Source organism: Spermophilus citellus, assembly GCF_964194105.1.
Source record: "Spermophilus citellus genome assembly, chromosome: 1".
Classification (NCBI taxonomy): Eukaryota; Metazoa; Chordata; class Mammalia; order Rodentia; family Sciuridae; genus Spermophilus; species Spermophilus citellus.
Window position 1 is genome coordinate 10,526,550 of NC_138182.1, and position 22,160 is coordinate 10,548,709.

At 38.7% G+C, this 22,160-nt stretch overlaps 1 protein-coding gene across 1 annotated transcript in view; it reads left to right on the top strand.

The window, feature by feature from the left end:
• The window catches only part of NALCN (sodium leak channel, non-selective), a 288,158-nt gene that overhangs the window by 79,347 nt on the left and 186,651 nt on the right, over positions 1-22,160 (top strand). The window contains exons 7-9 of the mRNA XM_081302231.1: positions 9,448-9,590; positions 9,717-9,821; positions 16,566-16,652. Coding sequence (XP_081158357.1) covers positions 9,448-9,590; positions 9,717-9,821; positions 16,566-16,652 — 335 coding nt within the window. The remainder of the gene's footprint in view (positions 1-9,447; positions 9,591-9,716; positions 9,822-16,565; positions 16,653-22,160) is intronic.

The following is a 22,160-nucleotide window of genomic DNA, read 5'->3' on the forward strand; positions in this document are numbered from 1 at the left end:
TGCCAATGTCAGCATCCAGCCTGGCCAGCACTTCTGTTCCATTTGTGAATACTACGGTTAAAGACTTCACCTCTGCTTTTCTAGAATTATTTTCTAGTCACACCTTGGAAGTTTAGAATTTTTCTAAGCTTGAAGAAATGTATTTTAACTAAGAATCTTTTTTACTTATAAAAAAGTTTGACTTAGAAAATATAAGGCAAACATATATTTTATTGCAAAATGATAGTTTTAAGGTGATTTAGCAATTTCACCAATGGAGCAAAGTTGTGCCCAAAGAATACTTGCCTATTAAAAAAAAAGTCTCAACTAAAAGGTAGTTCAGAAACACAAGGTTTATAAAACATATTTTAAAGTGTTTAGAAGAAAATAAGTTATTTTGTGTTTGTTCTATGCTCTGAAATGGCAATTAAAAATGTTTTCTTGTTTTGCTTCATCTTGCTTTATCATTTTGATGGCCAGGGACAGGTCTCAGGCTGACTGGGTACAGTTCATCAGTTGAACATATGGCCAAGTTGTGGTAAAGATGCTTATAGTGAAAAGGTTGCCTCAGTCTATCATCAGGTTAGATCACAGGAAAAACACTTGGGAATTATTTGGGGAATATATTCTAGTTAAATTGAACATGATTTAAAAAAATAGAAAATGTTGCTTATAGATTTTATGTACTAGAATAAATTATTCATTAGGATAAAGAGAAATATGATGTCATCCCAGGTAATTTAATTCCAGTTGGTATACCCTGCAGCCAATCTCTACAGTGTAGGGTGGCCTTTCCTGCTAATGCTGGTCTGTTGACATTCTCATTTTATGAAGTGGAAACATTTGGTCTTCATGATAAAGGTTTATTATGCTGAATCCAGATGCCTACTTGAAAATTGTCTCACGACCAATAGGTTGACTTTAGGATAGCTACTGCAGGATAAAATTTACTATTACCACAGATCCTATTATAGAGGTTTGTGAAACAAGTTCATATAAAGAAGCAAATGTTGAGAAAAATGGAACAGAAAATGAATTCCCCCCATGAGACTGAAATCTATACAAGAAACATCAGAGAGTAACCAGTAGGTGACCCCAAACTTCAAGTCATAACTGAATTAAGGCAGTGGCCAAATCTGCTTGTTGATGCTTAAACTAAGCTTCTATCTATGTGTTCCCAAGCTCTTTAGCATATTTGTAATCAACAGTGTTTCATGGTCCAGACAGAACTAGATCCTGTGAACAGGGTTCAGAATTAGTCTGTTTTCTCCATGTCCATAAATATATTAAATGTCTCATTTGATTCAGAACTTAAGCCTGGAAAACTTGCAAAAAAAAGTAAGTTTGCAGTTTTTCTTGAAATAACTCAGAATGTGGTAGTATAATTGTGTTGAAATAAGTTTTGTGTCACTTATTCAAAACATGAACATTTTCTTTTTAAAATTTAATAAATGTATTTTTTCCAGTGCTGAGGATCAGACCCTCACACATGATAGGCAAGTGCTCTCCCACTGAGCTGCACCCTGGCTCCCCTCATTAATACACTTCTAATGGTTCATTCTGCAAATGAAAACTTCTCTCTCCTGGGATACATGCGTGTGAACAGGAATCTTTTTAAATAGCAAAAGTTTAAAGAAGATAAGTTTTTTCTTCTAAGATAGTTGTTGAGATAACACACTGATAAATACTAGCATAATGGTACATTTTCAGTTGTCACAGTGTGGGGGCTGGGCGAGCTGTTGGAATCTTGTCCTGGGTAGAGGTCAAGGATGCTGTCACCTACATATCCTGCAGTGCACAGGACACATCCGCATGATAAGGGTCATCTATCCCCAAATGTCACTAATGCTAGAGTTGCAGAGCCCTGCATTAGAGTATCCACTGGATAAGTCAGATGTACTCCTTGAATGAGCAGATTTATTTGCGATCAACACTTTGGCATTTAAACAATCTGACACTAAATTTAAACGGACACTACAACTTACCTTTTGGTGGCCTCAGTGAATTCTCCTTTAAAATATTTAGTACTGGGGGTTTGCTTTGTTTTGTTTTTGTTTTTGTTTTTTTCCTCTATTGGTTCTGCAGTTCAATAAAAAGATTGCATTATGAATTGGTTCTAGAGTTTAAAAATAGACTTTACTAGAATAATACAGATTGTATACATGCAAACCTAAGAAAACAAATGAAAGCTAAATACACCACTGCCCTACCTCCATATTAATAGACGGCATTTTTTATTATGTAATTTTTATACCTTTATTTTTTATTTATTTACTTTTATATGGTGCTGAGGATTGAACCTAGGGCCTCAAACGTGTGAGGTGAAAGCTCTACCGCTGAACAACAGCCCCAGCCCCTAGACTGCATTTTTAATAATAGTGTTGGACAAATGTCAAGGCCATCACACAGGTTCTTTTATTTGACCAGGACTGGATACTTAGTGACCACTACTGCAATTGAGGAAACAAGCAGTCCTTGAGTTTAGGGTTGGGGTTGTGTATACCATAGTTAAGCCACCTGTTAAGAGTTTTGGCATCCACTCAACTCCCAGTTGAGTGGGATGCCAAAACTGAAATTTGAAAGATGCAAAGTCAATCAGCTTGTTTCTGAAAAGGGTCAGACCTGGCCAGAGTCAATTGGAGGAACAGAAAGAACAACTTAGAAATGGCTGAGGGAAGCTCTTGAGTGACAAGAAGATTGTCATTTTGCCCTCACCAGGTGACATTCTGTTCCCAGGTGGAACATAATGTAGAAAATGAAGCCAGACAACCAGGTCAGTTTCACAATTGTGCATCAGGTTGGTAGGGTTAACAACCAGATAAGAAAAGATGTATCCAGAGTGAGATGACCCCAGTGGAGGGAAGATGGCCACTCCAAGGTGCTACAGGGGCGGATTCTGCAGATCTGCAACTTGTGGTACCTCACAAGGCTGGGAGCAGGTTCCTAAAGGGACTGAGGCCTGGCCAGCGGGCTCTGGAGGGGGCGCGTGCCTGAGTGGGGACTGGTTGCTTCAGGGGCGTGTGTGCGCCGTATTGCTAGGAGGTGAAGATCCATCGAGGGGTCGGAAGGCATGGTCCTCACATGAGCCTCTGGTCCTGTTAGGAACTTGGAGTGTGGGGGTGAAGGTTGTTTTTCAGAATAAGGCCTTGTATGCTTATTCATTCTTATTCAATTATCTCAAACCTATATTATTAACCCCAAGCACCAAAATTCCTTCACAGTAGATGAGTTTTACCATTGTATCACTTTGTTTTCTATTGATATCACAAAATACCTAAAGCAGAGTATTTAAAAAGATGAAGTTTAATTAATTTAATATTTTGGAGGCTCAAAGTCCAAGATGGGGCACCTTCATCTTGTCAGCCTCTGGTGATGTTGCCCTTAGCCACATGACAACATGCTGGGTGGCATTATGGAGGCAGCAGTGCAAAAGGGAAAGGTCACATGCGGACCCCAGAAGCGAGAGCAACAGAGGTCAGCTCACTCTTTCTATAGCCACCCACACTCTTAGGAACTCAGAGTGGTTCCACAAGAACTGTATTAATCCCTCCTGGGCCCCTGGCCTCATGACCTGCACGAGCCTCAGCTCTTAAAGGTCTCACCACTTCTTAACTTGGCCATATTATCCCCTTAAGGGATAAACTACATGCAAACCAGTGACCACTATTAGAACAGAAGCAGTTACTTTATATTTGGAGAGGGTTTAGTGGGGGACCACACGTTTGTAGGTTTTTTGTTTTTTGTTTTTTCTTTTTAAATCAGTTATCACCACAATTTTCTGCCCGTCACTTTAGGTTAGAAAGACTTAGTGTGATTATATAAAACTATGACTAGAAGAAACAAATGGGAATATTACCATGCTCACATTTTTCATGGGGAAAAAAGAGTCCTCAGAAGACAACGAAGCAACAAATATAATCTTAACACTGAAAAACCAAATAACCCAATCAATAAATGGGCAAAGGAACCAAACAGACACTTTTCAAAGGAAGAAATAGAAATGGTCAACAAAAATGAAAAAAAAATTCAATATCTCTAGAAATTAAAGAAATGCAAATTAAAATTACACTGAGATATCACATCATTCCAGAATGGCAATTTTGAAGAATACAAGTAATAATAAATGTGGCAAGGATTTGGGGAGAAGGGTACACTCATCCATTGCTGAAGGGACTGAAAATTGGTGCAACTACTCTGGAAAATAGTTTGAAGATTTCTCAAAAAATTAGGAATGGAACCACCATTTGACCCAGCTAATCAACTCTTTGGTATATATCCAAAACATTTAGAATTAGCATACCACAGTGCCACAGCCACATCAATGTTCATAGCAGCACAGTTCACAATAGCCGAGATAGGGAGCCCACATAGATGTCCTTCCACAGATGAATGGATAAAGAAAAAGTTTATATATATATATATATATAGATAGATAGATAGATATAGATATATAGATATATAGATATATAGATAGATATAGATATAGATATAGATATAGATATAGATATATAGATATAGATAGATATGCAGTGGAGAATGAGGCAACCCTAAAGAAGAATGACTTTATGGCTTTTGCCAGTAAAAGGATGGATTGGAAACTATTATGTTAAGTAAAATAAGCCCAAAATATCAAAAGTCAAATGTTTTCTGTGATACACAAAAGCTTATCTAAAATAAAGATGGGGGGTGATAAAAAAATAAAAGATCAATGGAGTAGACAAAAGGGAATAAAGGGAAGAGAGGAGGGATGGGATAGGAAAGACAGTGGAATGAGTCTGACCTCACCTTCCTGTGTACATACATGAATATACACAGTGGATCTCACCATCATGTATTTAACAAAAATACCATAAGTAAATGGCAGAAAGATCAGTAGAGGAGAGTGAAAGGAACAGGTGGAGGGAGGAGGGGACGTGCTGGGGACTGAACTAAAACAAATTATATTCCATGCTTTTACAATTTTGTCAAAATGAATCCTATTGTTGTGTAGAACTAAAAAGAACCATTTAAGAAAAAGAGTTCATGAACTATTTTCTCATTGTCCCTCTGTATGTAAGTTGTTTTGATCCTCCACATTCTATTGATAATTTTTCTTTAGTTTCTAAGGTTACTGTGATGCCACAGAGTATACTTTTCTTTGTATTAGTTCTGCTTGGAGTTCACTGAAATTCTATATCTCCAATGGATATATGTTTAACTGTTTTCAAAAAGAAATCAAAACAGATGTGAATGTAACTTCATCCAAGCTAAAACATATCCTCTACTCTCTTTCTGTAGCAGTCCTAAGGTTAGTATTTATCTTCTGCATGTCGATGTCTGTTCTTCAGTAATGAACTCAGGGCACCAATGGAAGAGATCAGAGAGAATGAATGAAATTCAGAGAAATGATGAGCTGCTGCAATTGTGATTTTATTTCTTTTTTAAAAAAAATTCTCCCCTTCACTCTTTTTAAATTTTTTTTTTAGTTATAGGTGGCACAATATCTATATTTTATTATTATTTTATTTTTATGTGGTGATGGGGATCGAATCCAGTGCCTCACACATGCTAGACAAGCACTCTTCCACTGAACCACAGCTCCAGCCCCATGATTTTATTTCTTACCTAACTTTAATTTGTACCTGGAGAGTTTGGGGTCTAGAAAAAGGGTGCTACTCCAAGATGCCTCTGAGTATTTTTGGAATAGGCCTCATTGTTTTCTAATAAGGAAAGGCGTTATACTGCTGGGTGCTATTGTAGAAACATTCTTCATTTGACAAAAATGTGGACTCCTGTCTAGAAATTTTAGATCCATAATTAAAATAGACCAAGGACATTCTGACATTCTGGAGTATACTTAGAAAATATATTTTCTATGTATTGACGTGTTTTCTAGACATTTACCATATTGGTCCAACAACAGAGAAAGGAAGAGTTTCCTGTTGTAGCACAGAATTTAAGGTTGACAGTGCATGTGTACCTGTATGTAAGAGATTTTTAGAAATTGGGAAAATCACTTAACTATAAAATAGTTTTATTTGCTGCCAAATTAGCTATGTAATACTCACGTTGTGGAAAAATTGATTTTTTTTTTTTTAGAACACAAATGTTTGTGCTTAAGACTATGTGTTCATTGTTTAATTTATTGAAGTTCTTGAGTATTTCTCAATGCCTAGAATGGAAGTGAGAGATACAAGCCTAATTTTAGAGTGCTCATTCTACGGAGGTGACAATTCTGTGCAATGCATGACTTGACACAGGGGAGCACAGAGTCTCTAGAAGTGCTGAGGACTGTCACCTTTTGTGGCCTGACAGCAAAGGACTTGAGCCCCTTGAACAGCGGAGGAGGTGTCTGCTGAGAGGGAGGCAGGGAAGCAGCATGGAGCAGGCAGAGGGCAGGATGTGCCCGGCACAATCAACAGCTAGCTTCTTTCTCAGGGTTGGCCCCTTGCCACAGAAAATGAGAGGATAATGCATCTGATTTTTGTCCATTTAAGCACTGGTCAACACTGGAAAATCCTTTCAGAAGTGATTTTCTTTTTCTATGTTTTGCAAAGCCAGGAGCAGAAAACTGATATGGACAGTGGCTCTGGCTCGGTTTCCTCTGTCCGTCCTCAAGGCCAGCTTGTTACCTGGTGCAGTTCACGAGGCCAGGAAATGTTTCCTTCAGGAGTCACCATTTTCCTGCACAGTGCCCTGGCCATATTCCCACAAATGCCGTGTCTCTTTCTGCCAACACACTCTGCTCATCCCCTGCATCGTGGATTTCTACTTCTCCCCCAACCCCCTTTTTTTCTTTTTTGTCCAATTAGGGAAGATGGAGTTAAATCTTGACGATCACACATTGCACATACTGTTTTTTCCATAATTTCAAATAACATCTTCCCTGTAGGTGTAATAAAGAGAGATCTGGGGAGGGAAGAGGAGAATAACTTCCAGTGCTGTTCTCAGGTTTATTCTTATATTAACAATTCCTATAATTCACCAAAAAAAAATGGTCAATTGGCAAAGTTGTTAAACTTTAATGGTGGTTCATAATGGATTTCAGCGGCCACTTTTCTGTTTTCATTCAAGAACTCAAAGGAAATAAGGGACAGCAATTATTTGTTTTATGTTAAAATGGTCCTTTATATTCAGCCCACAGAAGCAAGGGGTGCTTACTGTTGGTACACATGATCATTCATGGAAACAGTTTCTTTTCTGTTTGCTGTTGACATCTTCTTTCTTGTCTGTGCTTCTCTCCCAAACTTTGAAAAGTCATCTTTCTTTCAAGAGTGTATTGATGTGCTCTAAACTTGGCCATATTCATTCATTCATTCAGATTAATAACCAGAGAAAATGATCTCTTCTTAAAGGTGCAGTCTCAAGCAAGATAAAGTACAAAGAGCATGATAAAAAAAATGTTTAAATAGGTAACCAGATGAGTGGGTTCAGTTACGGGTCCTACCACTTTCTAGCCTGTGCACCTTCATGAACCAGGGACTTTCACTTTGCATTTCTGTAGAACATGATGGGTAATATGTGCCCTCATCTGCACCTGCCTCCTACCTGATGAGACAGAGATTTTTCTTAGGATACAAGTGTAAGCTGTCAAATGCCAGTTGTTAGGGCACTGATTCACCAATATTCAAAATGGGATTCTTGAAGTGAGTCGATAGAACTCGTGTTCTCACTTAGGTGTGGAAGCTGAGAGGTTGGTCTCATAGGAGTAGAAAGCAGAACAGTGTTTACCAAGCCTGGGAAGACGTGGAGGAAGGTGCACAGAGAGAGGACAGGTTGCTTCGGCTGTAGCACAGTAGGATGTGTACAGTTGACAACAATTAATTGTATATTTCAAAGTAACTAATAGAGAGGATTTTGAATATTCCACAAAATAACACAAAAACCAATAACTCTGCAGTGATGGATGTGTCTGTTGCCCTGATCTGAATCTTACACATTGCTTGAATATATTGAAATGTCACACTGTACCCCATACATATGTATAATTACTGTGTGTCAATTAAAAATAAAAATATGTAAAGAACACAAAGGAAAAACAGAGAGGCAGTTGCTATAGGATTTTCTGTAAAGAGCATCTTAACACACATTAATACATATTAGGCAGTCACCAAATAGGGCCGTGCTTTCCTTCTTTCCCTTATCTTTTCTTCCAAGCCTCCTGCTTTCTCACTGTCTGCTTTCATAGCAACTTTGCTGTGCTCCACATGATTGGATTTTCCTCCATGCTCATGCTAATGTGTGCACAGGCTCAGAAACAGGGATGTCCACTGAGCCATAGTAACCCCCTCCTTGGTTTGGACATTTGCTCTAGTGCACATTCTGGTTGTGCATTTCCATGGGATCAGAATGTGCATGGGTGGGCACTGGCTTATCTTCTATAATAATTTAACTCATTTGTATCAGTAGAATTTATCAATGTCATTTGCTTGCCAGTTTTATGAATAACATATATTATTAGTCTTATAACCAACTTTAAGTAGGTAATATATTTTACTTACATGGTAAACACAAATTTCCTCTTTTATAATAATAAAAGTAATGATATCTGAAATGCCTTAAGCACTCACCTTATACCAAAACCTTGCACAAATTCAGTAATTTATTCCTCACAAACTAGAAGTTATGTGCACAAAGGATGTGAGGCAGTCTGTATCTTGTTGAGATGTGTAGAACCTTGTTCCAGAAAGACTGGGCTAGTTCTACTTCCCTAGTTATTCATTATCTGTACAACCTTGAACAAGTTCCTTAGTCTTTACAAGCTTTTGTTTGTCTACTTATAAAATATCTCATGGTGTTGTGAGGAAAAAACACGTCTTTTCCCTAAATGATGTTTTATGTTCTCTTAAACAATATCCAAAAATCTATCTATGCATTTTAAAATTTCTTTGCATTATCAGGAATATTTTCAGTGAGACAGTTGTCCCCTCAAGTATGAGACACTTTTGATGATTTACCTTTTGGTGTTCCGTAAACATCATGGAATCTGAACACGAGTTCCTTCAGAGTACTATCAGCATCCTGAGATACTTTAGTGTCCCATCACAAAGTGATTTCAAATGCAACCCAATTCTCAGATTTATTTCATTTTGGTTAAAACTTTGGTGGATGATTTTCAACACACTGAAAGTGCTAAACTCAAGTGGAAGGCTTCAACGCTGCACATTTTTTAGTTGTTGTTCTTATCTATACTTGGTTGGAATATTTGTTTCCTTTTCCCCTTTATTAGATGCATTTAACAGCTAGAGACATAATACAAAATTATTTTTCTCACTGAAGACATCGGAATTCCTCTGGCTTGATGTCAGAAACAACTTTAGCAGAATTCTAAGCAAGGGAACGATGAAATGTCACATGCAGTTTTAATCTGTGTGGAAAAGCTTCTGTCACTGAGAAATGAGCATGGATAAATGTTGATTGTTTCTCTGAAAACGTTTTTCTATTTCAAAAGTCAGTGGTACCTCGATGTGCTCTTCTGTCTCCTGACAGGCACCAGCATCTTCACGGTCTACGAGGCTGCCTCTCAAGAGGGCTGGGTGTTCCTCATGTACAGAGCCATCGACAGCTTCCCCCGCTGGCGTTCCTACTTCTATTTCATCACCCTGATTTTCTTCCTTGCCTGGCTTGTTAAGGTACTGGAACAAATCGTACTAATAAAGTCCCCGCGTTGGGCAGATTCTGTAAGCCTTCTGCGTTTGGTGGGCAGCTGCCCCCTCATTCCCAGTGTTGGGTAAACATGGCTTGTCATTTTCTTGCAGAATGTCTTTATCGCTGTCATCATTGAAACATTTGCAGAAATCAGAGTTCAGTTTCAGCAAATGTGGGGATCAAGAAGCAGCACGACCTCCACAGCCACCACACAGGTATGGGATCAGCCCCAGGATGTCACTACCCACTGAGACAGGGGAAAAGCCCGTCCTCATCAGTGGAACAAGAGCAAGGTGTGATGGGCTTGAACAATCAGGCACAGTTAGGAAGCTGTTCGAAAACACAGGTGCAGGACCCAAACCCAACAATCGAGTCTGACTTTCTCAGGGATGTTATGGTGATGCTTATATATTTTTAGTAGCTCCTTGGGTGATTTAGATACAAAACCCAGATTGCCAACCACATTTATTTTGGACCTTTGATTTGGTTCTGACATCACAAGTCTTCATAGGGCTTGTAGATCCAATATAGCAACTATGGAATTTCCTATTTTTATTCATGTAATTGCAAGCCTAGATAATGGCCCTTATGTACAGGATTAGAAGTTTAGGAGTGGAAAATATATTTCATTCAAAACAAACCAATCATAGTTCAATAGAGAATGGAAAAGATCCCTCACCACCAGGGCATGCCTGTGATTTTTGTGGAGTCACTATATATTTGGAAGGATTTACATAAACACCCTGAGGAGTTGGAGATGGCCTACCATTTCCAATTAATGCACCAGAGCAGTTAATTACATAAGAGGGCAATTCAGCAAAATTTTTGTCATTATTTGTGTTTTCATTTTGTGTGCTTGTTTTGGTGGTGGTTAGAAAGAGGAAGGGCAGGTTTATGTCTTATGAATCTTCATAGCACAGAGAGAAAATAAAAGTTCCAGAATCAAGAATAAAATGATATAATCCCTTTTAAGTATTATTTTAATATTAAAGTTTTTAAAAATTATTATAATTCTACTCACTTTTACTAACCTATTAGGACAAAGTATATGAAAGATTCAAGGTACAAATTTTACTCGGAAAACTTTCAGATCAAACTCATAGTTAGAATTATGTGTTTAGATGCTATTCAACATATAAACATGTAGGAAAAACCTTATGATGCTATAGCATCTTTACGATGCTCTAGAGTCTAGATTGTTCTGAGCATTCGTCACAGACAACGATAGTGGTGATGCTATTCAATTTCAGCAAAAACAAAACGCAAAACTGCAAATTTCCTTGAAAGATTTTTTTCAAATGCTGTCTGGGTTTTCCACAAAGGAAAGCCTTCAGGGAATCAACCACATCCATCTCTCCTCTCTTTGCAAACTGTGAGGTGTAATAAAGTTCCAAGACCTCTCTGAGGTGATAACCTCTCCAAGGGCATGCCTCCTGTCCCAGGCATTGACACCTAATGGCACATGGCACTGTGAACTAAGCACTTGAGGTGCATGCAGAGCCCCTGGAGTATGGCCTAAAATGTCTTTACTCCATATTATGTTGATCAGGTAACTCTGATGGGTAAAATCACAGCTGGAATAGTAATGTTTAGAGGTGCCTCCAAATCAGCCCATGGTATAGTAGAAAATGAAATGTGAAGACTTTGAACAAAGTTGTACAGAATTATTTCGATGCCAAATTGTACTTAATCAGGAGGCATAAGTCTGTAATTCGGAGGAAATGCGACTAGAGGTAATCACACAGAGAACTGTGAAAAACCTTCATTAAGAAAAGCGCTGTGACTGAGGACCAGGTTGCTAAGCGACTAAACTCCTGCCAGCATCCTCTGGTGGAAGACCACTTGGGCAGCCTAGCAACAGCCTCAGGCCCCGCCCACACTCAATCCCCTTTGCCAGAGGCCCCAGGTGCTTTTCTGTGTATGGAGGAGAGGCAGCATTTTCTGTGATTCTCTTATATTTGTAAAATCTGGCCAAACACTGTTGAGGAGTACGTTGAAAGTGGTTTAAAACACTAAATCACACATTTCTCATTCTAACAGGATAGTCTAAGGAAATAAAATAAAAGATGGCATTGTAAAGCATGTCACTTTTCAGACTTAAAATCCATTCTTGCCTTTCCCTAGTATGTGAGAATTTGCAGTAATTCCATATGAAGGTCTAAAGGGGTCCTGGGCATGATGGACTTGTTAATGTTTCAAACAATGTAGGCTTCCCATGACAGCCATTCGTGTGTGTAGAAACACACACACACACACACACACACAGTCATAGGACAAAACCATGGTGTCCTGACATCTTAGGCAGCTGGCTCTGATATGGACCATTTAGAGGCAAAAGGGAATCAATGAAGAGGATTTTTCTCTAAAATAGCAAAGTAACATCTTTCAATTGAATGACTGCCACCAAATACCCTTAAGTCATAGCGTAGACCAACTACAGAAAAGTAAATGGAGACGGTAACATAGTAAGTGTCAAGGAAGAAGGAAATGGTGTAGAAATGATCAGATAGGTAATCCTGAGTCGGCCTGAATGTGAGGGGGCTTGTGAGTTTCATACCTTGATAGTTCTTAGCCATTGGTGACTGTGGCCATGTGCCCAGTGATGGACAGACTCCGGGGACTCGTGATAGTCCACACAGAGCTACTCCTACTCAGTGTTGAGGTGGAAGAAGTCTTGGGCGTAGCACCTCTTTAATGCAGACCTTTATCCTAATGTCCTCTGACCCACACTGGCTCATGATAAAGAGGAGTCTATCCCAATTGTTCCAGAACAGCAGCAAAAGAGCTGCTAAGCCTTAGTGCCACCCCAGGCTGCTTTTTCTGTTATAGGTAGTGACAGGGACACAAGCAGTCTTCAGGCAGCCAGCACACACCTTACATTTGCAAATGTTAGGTCCAATGGGGATTCTTTCGGGGTTTGGTAAATAAACGTTCTGCTTCTGTAAAGAGAGTAATAACTTCTGGGTCTGTTATAATCTCTGAACACTCTCACTGACACAAGTTTTTTGAATTGATAATCCCTAATTAAGATAGAAGATGGATAAGAATAGGGTTGGTACAGAATTAAAGGGCACTTCTAAGTTTTTCTTCCTTTGGAATCCCATCAACAGTCTTAGAACATGCCCATAGCAATTTTGCAGTGCAATGCTCAGTAAAAAGGCAGAAAACATAAATGAAAAGATGCATGATCAAACATGGAAAGAATTCTCACCTCCCCAAAAAACACTGTGCATAACTTGATGCTCAAAGATGGTACATTAGAAAAATGTGTTTACTGTAGTACAAGACCATAGGTTTCCACATGAATGTACATCCTTAAAATATGAGAAAGCAATACACTAAGTGTAGTCAGGGAAGGGCTCTCCTGGCAACCAGGAGTTCTGTCCGGTAAGAGGCCACAGGGTTGGACCCCTGCACCATTACGGGAAGTCATGTGGAGATCGGATTTAAGGAGGCTGTTGCAGGATTTATTATTGAATAAAGAAATCAAGCCAGGTATCCCCTGTCATTATTTGTGTAATGGTGACGATTACCTATTTTTTAAAATGATTGATTTTGAAAGAATCCAAGCAGCATAAAATTTCAAAATGCATTGTAGACTTTCTCCACATTGCTCTGCCCACGAGTGGGCGGTGTCTTAGGTTTGGGATTTTAATTCAGTTCCTAGCTGTTCCCTGGGCCACCAGGGTTCCTTCTCTCACAATAAGATGAGAGTAATGATGATATTTTGCCTGTAAAAACAATTCCAGAAGCATTCTTACTTTGTAAAACAAGTGACGCACTATAAAACTCTAGCAGAGGCAAACGGACACCCCTGTGAGAATTGTCCAGGATGACGTCTTCCTGGTTTCCACATGATTATACAAAAGGGAAAGGGCCATGGAAATCCATATCTGTAATGATTGGTGCCATTCCACCAAGTCACATTGTCGTATTACAAGCACTAATAGATACTGAGGGCAGCTCCAGGCACAGTGTAATGACTTTACAGACCAAGGTATTTAATCTTCACAATAACATTGTAAAGTGCATTCTGCTATTGTTACCACTTTGCAGATTAAAAAGTGACAGGGATTAGAAAGTTAATTAGTTTGCCCAACATTACATAATGGGCAACTGGTAGACCTGGGACTTCAGCCAGGCTACTGAGCTCTCAGAGCCTTCAGTTGACTCACTATAAGATCTGACCTCCTTTTAATTTAGCCATTGGAAGCCCTACTGTCAACATGCTGTCTTCATTCTCGCCCCAAGCTAACTTCTCCTAACTGTTGCCTCAGAGGGACATTCTCATGCATAGTCAGTGAGAATGTGCATTGGAACGTCTTTTCTAGGAAACTGTTGGGCAATATGTATCAGAAGCCTTAAGGATGTATATATGATTTGACCAAGACATTCCACTTCTAGGAATTTGTCCTATGAAGAATTTTGGACAAAGTCCAAGATTTATATTTAAGGTTGTTTATGGAGGCATTTTGGTAAATGAAAAGATTCTGAATGTTTAGCAATAAAGTTGTCGATTATAAATTATGATATTGAAATAAATGCAAACCATTAAAATAATGATTGAAGTTTATTGACATGAAGGTCTACTGAAAGCAAATTAATACAAAAGGAAAAGAATTGTGTGTTTGTAGTCATGTGGCATATGGCAAGCCTCGATTCCCAAATTTACCTCATAGATTAAAATGCCCATTGTAGCTCTAACCTTGACATATATATTCCAGAGAGCAAGAATGAGAAATATAAGAGAAAAAGAAGGTTTCTGCTTAACGCTTATAGGCCAATATGTTGTTAAATGGTCAAGATCAACTTCCAAAAATAGACAAGAAATAATCTTTTTTTTCCCCCTAAAGGCTTAGTGTACCCATGAAAATTCTGACATTGGAAAACAGGGATACAGAGAGGGACAGTTGGTAGCTCTCACCACGTTCCCGCCAAGGACTGGAGTCTCTAAGAATTCCTGGCTTCTGCTAACTAACCCAAGTTCTCTCAAAAATCTTCTGTTGTTACTACATGTTACTTTATAATTGAGGGACTAGAGAGAAATTGAACATGATTTCTTCTTTTTTTTTTTACTTTTTATTTCATACAAAGGAATGACCTTGACAGAACTCTTGTACTAACAATTAAATTGACTCATTTGATTTTGGTCTGCTGGAAAAATAATTTAACAAAGAAAATTAGTCTTTGACTGATCAAAGCAAATATAAGCCCCAGGGAGGCTTTGTAGTGTGATAAGACAGTATGGAATATGTCCTCCAAACAGAGGGCTCTTAGCCAGTGACTGACAAGTGGGCTTTGTCTTTGGTCCTTAAAAGGAGAATCCCAGGATTCTGACAGGAACTTTAAAAGGCATCTTGACAGGTTCGCTTTGCACCCATGTAGAATTCTCAGAAGGAGCCTACTCAGGAAGGATGTGCTTGATTCTACCGCCAAGAACAGCTTTTAAAATGCATCTAAAAGGGAAAGTGAGCACTGTAAATGGACAGCAGAGATAAACAATCTGCAGTGGCATCTCTAGTCAAAGAGGCTGTGTGTAAAAATGGACCTTGATTTTGTCCTTTAAAAACTACATGTTCAGGGCTGGGGATGTGGCTCAAGTGGTAGCGTGCTCACCTGGCATGCATGTGGCCCAGGTTCGATCCTCAGCACCATAAACCAACAAAGATGTTGTGTCCGCTGAGAACTAAAAAATAAATATTAAAAATTCTCTCACTCTCTCTCTCACTCTCTCTAAAAAAAAAAAAAAAAAAAAAAAAAAAAACCTACATGTTCAGCCTGTGAATTTGGGCTTCACTTCTTATACAGAGGACTAGTGTAGTTTCTGCAAATGATCTGCGGTCCCTGCTGCTAGGAGTTTGAAATTATGATGATAAATCTTAGGTAATGTCCCTTGCATCATCTCATACAGATTTCCATCAACAATTACCCTTTTCAACACAAGGTCAGACTAACAGGAAGACATAAATAAGGGTGGCAAAGGAAACTGTATGTGTACCAAACAGTGACCTCAGGCAGGAATGAAACAGTGAATGTTTAGAGTTAAGTTTCTTTTAGGAAAACAAAACTTTGCAATTACACCCTGTCCTGTTACCAGCCCTCCTCCTGCCACACAGGCCTAGGGAACTGGGGATACAGTTTGTCAGTGGGAAAATATTTACAAGTGGGAAATGTCTCCCAGCTGGGTGTAATATTGATGGATAAGTAATGGTTGAGATAGTGGAATATGCAGTAAGATATTCAGTCAAGTGAGTGAATTTCAGAATTTAGTAGGTGTGAGTAGCCGGAATTTCAATCACTTACATCTTCTAAGCCAAAGAGATTATGTATGCCCTTCATAAATATGCACCTGAAGTTTCTATTGAGCAAATTAGTTATGGCTTAGTTAAAATATTTGCACAAAGTCAACCAAATGACATGCTAGTTTGCTACCATTAAAATGACCCCAGTCTCTTTCCCTATGCTACATGCATGCTTCTGATATGATCTACCATGAGAATACTTTTAATTATCCCAGTAAGAAGTGTCCACTAAAGATAAAAACTACCACCTATGGTAAAAAGCATGACATTACACATCATGCTTTAGAATTCTAGCTTGCATTTTCCTCAAGATCTAATGAAGAGTCATCAATAGAATGGGGATAAAATATTTATCAAAGCATTTCTCAGGTGAAGAATAGTATTTGAGCAATTAGACACAATGCCTAGGTGAGGTAGAAATGGCCTGAAATGTAACACATGCTCAATAAAAGGAAGTGATTATCTTGCTCTTGTTATTATCATTATTCACCTAAGTCTTCAGCGTTAAAATGAACATAATTGAAGTGAATCATTTTCTAAATATAAACCTATAAGAACACACATTTCCGATGACATAAACTGTGCAGAAAGTGGGAGACAGAGTTCTTAGTGTTCCATGTTAAGTGTCTCTGACTCACCTCCCTCTTTGTCTTGAAGATGTTCCACGAAGATGCTGCTGGCGGTTGGCAGCTGGTAGCTGTGGATGTCAACAAGCCCCAGGGACGTGCCCCAGCCTGCCTTCAGGTACAGTACAATGCCATTAAAAAAATCACTCAGTGAAGATGTTTGACTTTTTATACAAAGAAATACAAGCTCTATATTTGCCCAGATTTATGGCCTAGTAGTGGGGGACAGTGCTTCACTCCACCCTGTATTCCCAGGACCTGACATCTTCTAGATACACAGGAGGCATTTGTGAGTTTGACTTTCTTAGATTCCACCAATAAGTAAGCTCCTTTAGTATTGGTCATCCTGTGGCTCGTTTCACTTAGCACAGTGTCCTCTAGGTTCATCCACACTGTTGAAAATGACAAAATTTACTTCTTTTCCATGGCTGAATTATATCCCATGTGGTGCATATACCACATCTTTTTCTCCTTTATGAAATACATAATAAATCATTGTAAATTAGAGTCACCTACTGCATTCTAGAATGCTAGAAGTTCTTTTCTGCTGTCTAATTATATATTTGCAACTCATGATACAAACACCATTTATACCTCTTTACTACTATCCTTCCTACCCTCTAATGAACACTATTCTACTCTTTACTTCTATGCAGTCTACATTTTTTTAGCTTTCACATATGAAAGAAATAATATGCTACTATTTTTCTGTGCCTTACTTATTTCACTTAATATTATGTCCTGCAGTTCCATCCACGTTACCATAAATGACAGGATTTCATTTTTTTTTGTGACTGAGTAATATTCCATTCTGTATCTTGGCTATTATGAATACTGCTGCTGTAAACAGGGGAGTACCAGTATTTCTGATATGTGGGGTTCATTCCCTTTAGATAGAAATGCTGTGGTGGGACGACAGAATCAGGCGGCAGTTCCATTTTTAATATTCTGTGGAATCTTCTCCATGTTTTCTGCAATGTCTGTATCAATTTATGTTCCCACCAGTAGTGTACAAGTATCCCCTTTTATCCACATTGTCACCAACATATATCTTTTGTAATTTTTGACAATCATCATTCTAACAAGCATGAGATGCCGTGTCATTTGGTTTTAATCTGCATTCCCTGGCAGTAGTAACACTCAGCACCTATTCGTATACCTGTTGGCCATTCATATGTCTTCTTTGGATAAATGTTTACAGAGGTTCTTTACTCATTTTAAAAGCAGGTTATCTGTATTTTTGCTCTTTCGTTGCATGAGTTCCTTAGATATTTTGGATTTTATTCCCTTTGCAGCCCAAGATTTGCAAATATTGTCTCCTATTCTGTACCTTACCTTCCCATTTTGCTGTTGGTTACTATTTTCTATAGGTTAAAAGGATGAAGGTGGAAAGGGGAATGATTGTACATGTATATTGATATATTGTCACTATTTTGTGATATCCTTTTGTCCTGTATTTGATGGTGACAACATTGCTAATATACAACTACTGCAATTACATCCACTACTATTCCTACTAATACTCATAACAATAATAACAATGATAGCAGTAGCTGCTTTCTTAAAAAGCACTTTCACTAACATCCTTCATTAATCCATCCTCTAGTATTTACTGAATCCCGGGATGCGCTAGACACCAAGACAGACCTGAACCAGACAAGCACTATCCCTACCCTCATGGAGCTTATAGTGTGCTTGAGGGTGGGTGGAAAAAAGCATGTTGGACTGGCAATTACAAGAGCAATGCAGTTTTTGAAAAATGTAACACTAGACATTATGGGACTGTATAGTTTGGAAACCTCTGTTTTCATCTGAGAGATCAAGTAAAGTCCTTATGAGGTAGTAATGTTTAAACAAAGACTAAGAGAATGAAGAAGGAAGTGACTAACAAGGGGGTTCACTACAACCCTGTGATGCAGAAAGAGTGGCATGCATATCTCATTTCCAAAGAAGAAAGTGAGTATTCAGAGGACCGAGGCAAGTCTCTTGAAGTTATACCTCCATCAAATGAAGAAGGCCAGACTAGCTAGATCTTCTGGTTCCCGGTCCCTTGTTTTATCCAAAAGAAGAAATATGCAGAAGATCACAGGTTTGTGATAGAAATAAACTATCAGAGCTACTTCAAGTACCAAATCAGAGTCACAGGGGACCCAAAATCTACTCAATGCTTATGAACTGATACCTTGAGGTTGCAATCCAGAATTAGAAGGCAAGTGAGCCTCCGTGTCAGGATGATTTGAAAATGGAAAGGGACAGATAGTGACGGAAACACAGAGCAAGGACACAGTGAAAGGAACGTGGGTGCCATGGTTCAGATGTTGGGCTTGTGTGGAGCTTCAGCCTCGGAGAGACTGTGCTTGGGGCGTGCTGTGAACAGAGCAGCATATTGATGAGTTTTCTGAATGTGAGTCCCAGGGTTAGAAATAGGGAGGAAGTCAGGTGATGCAGTAGGAAGGAAGATCCTTCACATCTTTGGTCCGAAAGCAGGCTTTACAGAGGAGCCCATGCTCAGGAAGAGTGTGGATGATAAATGAGATGGCCAGGGATGGGGGTCTGTTTGTGGCAGGCAGGAACTGAGAATAGAGAGCAAATTTCCAAGCCTGAACCAAAATTAATAATTAGTTAATAAATAAGTAAATGAAAAGAATTCAGTAAGCAATATATTTAAGAGAAAATGGTTGTGAAATGCTTGCTGGCTTCTACTAATGATGGATGTCATAAAAAATAGCAGGAAATGTGGGATGCATTGGACAAAATCGTGCATGTATAAATTTACTACAGTGAATTCCACCTTTAGGTATATCTATAAATCATCAATTAAAAATCAATAAATAAATGAGTGGAAGTAGACCAGTAGAATAGGGAATGGAGAGTAGGGAGAAGGAAGAGGAGACGGAAATGCGGAGTTGTGCTGGGTACTGAAATGGAGTAACTTAAATCCCATGCATGTGTGGTTATGTCAAAATGAACCCAGCTATTACCTACAACTCTAATGCACCAAAATAAGGGAAAAAGAATACAGAAAATCTGTTATCTGAAGCATCCACTCACTGTTGTGGGCTCTAGTAACAGCTCACCCCTAAGGACAAACAGTGGCACATGCTTCTTCTTTTTATCTTTAAACCAAGCAAAATGTGACAATGTTCTCATTATTAAACGTTGACTCTAGAAAACCAAAACGGAAAGAGCTTCCCTTCCAACCTGTCCTCTCACCTTCCTCCCTGGGGGTCAAAGGTGAGTCCCTTCACACAGGCTGCGCGGTTCTGCCTCAGGGGAGGGGTCTCCTCTTGCCCAGCACCTTTTCACACTCAGCTCAAGGTCATTTTTGTCCTCCCAAACAGGTCAGGGACCTCGCTTACTTGTCTCCATTTCATCCTGTACTTGTCTTTGGTGCTTCTGACCATTTTTTTACAAACACAAATTAATGGTTTAACTAAATATTTAATGTCTGTCTGTCCGACCAGGGGAAACTCCATGACAGTAGAGGATGTACCCTCCAAGGTCATTGCCAGCACTGCCCTACACGGGGCATCTACCCCCCTGGGTTCCTCAGTCAGGAGAAGGACCTGCCAGGGCAGAGACGCGCCTTGTCTGACTTCTCGCGAGTTCTTGGCTTCTTTAAAGTGCCTGTTGGGCTTCTCGCGAGAAGTTGCTCTTCTCCCACCCACCCTTGGCCTTGTCTAGAAGTCGAATGGATTGTGTCAATAGCGACCCTGGCAACAAAACGCTTTTGTTTCCCTGCGCAAGTCACTGCGGTCCAATAGGGGCACTCGGGAGTTGTTCCTGGGAAGTCTCTAGGTCGCATGGCTTTGGGTAACTTTGGAGAGTTTGCCAGCAGGTTCCTTCTAAAACGTGGGGCAAGAGCCCTGATAGGACCTTCGGCCTGGCCTCTCTTCAGAGTCTGTCCTCTTCAGCATGTGACATGAATAGGCCTGTGCTTGGAAATGGGGGCTTAGGAACAACACAGCTGAAAGGAACCCAAACCCATCATCTTAATAAAAAACAAACACAAAAGTTTATTGGAATTCATTCGAACAGCTACAATTAAATCGAGTTGGCAATTTTGTAGCTGTTGAAATATATTATAAAAATGAATCAACAATATCTGAGAGATGACAGACTTCCTCTTTGACTCTCAAGAATTTTTGCTTTTGTCTTTAGAGTGGAATTTTTAAAAACTGACCCAAAGTATCATAAACAGTATTTTACATGAAAATCTACATATTGTATTCTTCTTATCAAGCAGAAAGATCTGGTAAAACACAGCTTTCATTTCCACTCACCAGCATTTGCTAGAACTGGGTGGTGGCTGCCACATTTACCTAGCATAGCATCTCCATATGATTATAATTATGCCCATAATTTCCCAAATCTCCATATTTTGTCCAGAGACTATAACTGAATGCTTTGTCATACAGATGTCTTCACAGTTAAAATATATATATATATATATATATATATATATATATATATATAGAGAGAGAGAGAGAGAGAGAGAGAGAGAGAGATTTTTTCCCTTGTTTTCCATGACTATGACTCTATGGGAGAAAAGTAAATAAATTCATAAATACATAAGAGTTTAGAAGCATGCAGAAATGCATGAGAAGAGGGTGTTTCAAGAGCATCCTGTGTTTACAGAACACAGTAAGAAATGATCCTGATCCTTTATAGAGGCAACAGCTGTCCCTCTGTGTTTGATACATCACTTTGGGCCTGTTTTTTCTCACAATATTACCTGATGGATTCCAGGGGGACATTTGTTTGGGTGACCTATGACATAAGTTATAACAGTATGACTTTGGATCACATTGAAAGATGGTATTACAAAAAATTCATTCAAAATAACCTTTTTATATATTTTATGTTTTGAAAGTTTCAAATTTTTAAATTCATAGCTCAGTATAAATGAAGACTGGCTCAAATTCCCCTGGAAGATAAAAGACATTAAAAAAAATCATCCTTCTCTTCTTTCAGTCTAAATTGCCCTGGATTCACTTTTTTTTCATTGGTATTATCTTATATTTTTCACTTTCTTTTCAGCTCTCTCTGTCCTTGTCAGAGAAAGTTTATTGGTTTGAACATCTGTCTGCCCCACCAACTATGAGTAATTAGGTAATTTGATAAAATAAGATGAATTGATGTGGCTTAATTTTCCCCACACCCTGCTAAATTAAATACATGGTATAATTAATGTTTCTATGATGTTGGATGTTTTATGCATAATAGCTTTTTCCTCTCTCTCTCTCTTTTACTCTTTTTCTCTTTTAGGAATTGATCAATAAATCTATTAGAATTTTATATATTCCAGTGAGCAGTGATTAGGATATTCAAATGAATTAGAGCATGTAGTAAATCTTCTACAGAATAATAGGCTCTATAGAGCCATTTGAGGATGAAAAAAAATAGGCACTTCTCGTCTTTAATTTTAAACTATACAAATCCATTCTGTGTTCCTAGACACAAAATATGATTATAATTATGTCCATAATTGTAATTATAGTGGACTCATGCAGGCCTGCTAGGAAAGGATTCAATTTGGTACCCTTAGAATGGTCTTTTCTATTTTTATAGTAAGTGAAAATACGTGTACTCATAAGCTTAACTGCAAAATCCCCAATATTGCCCT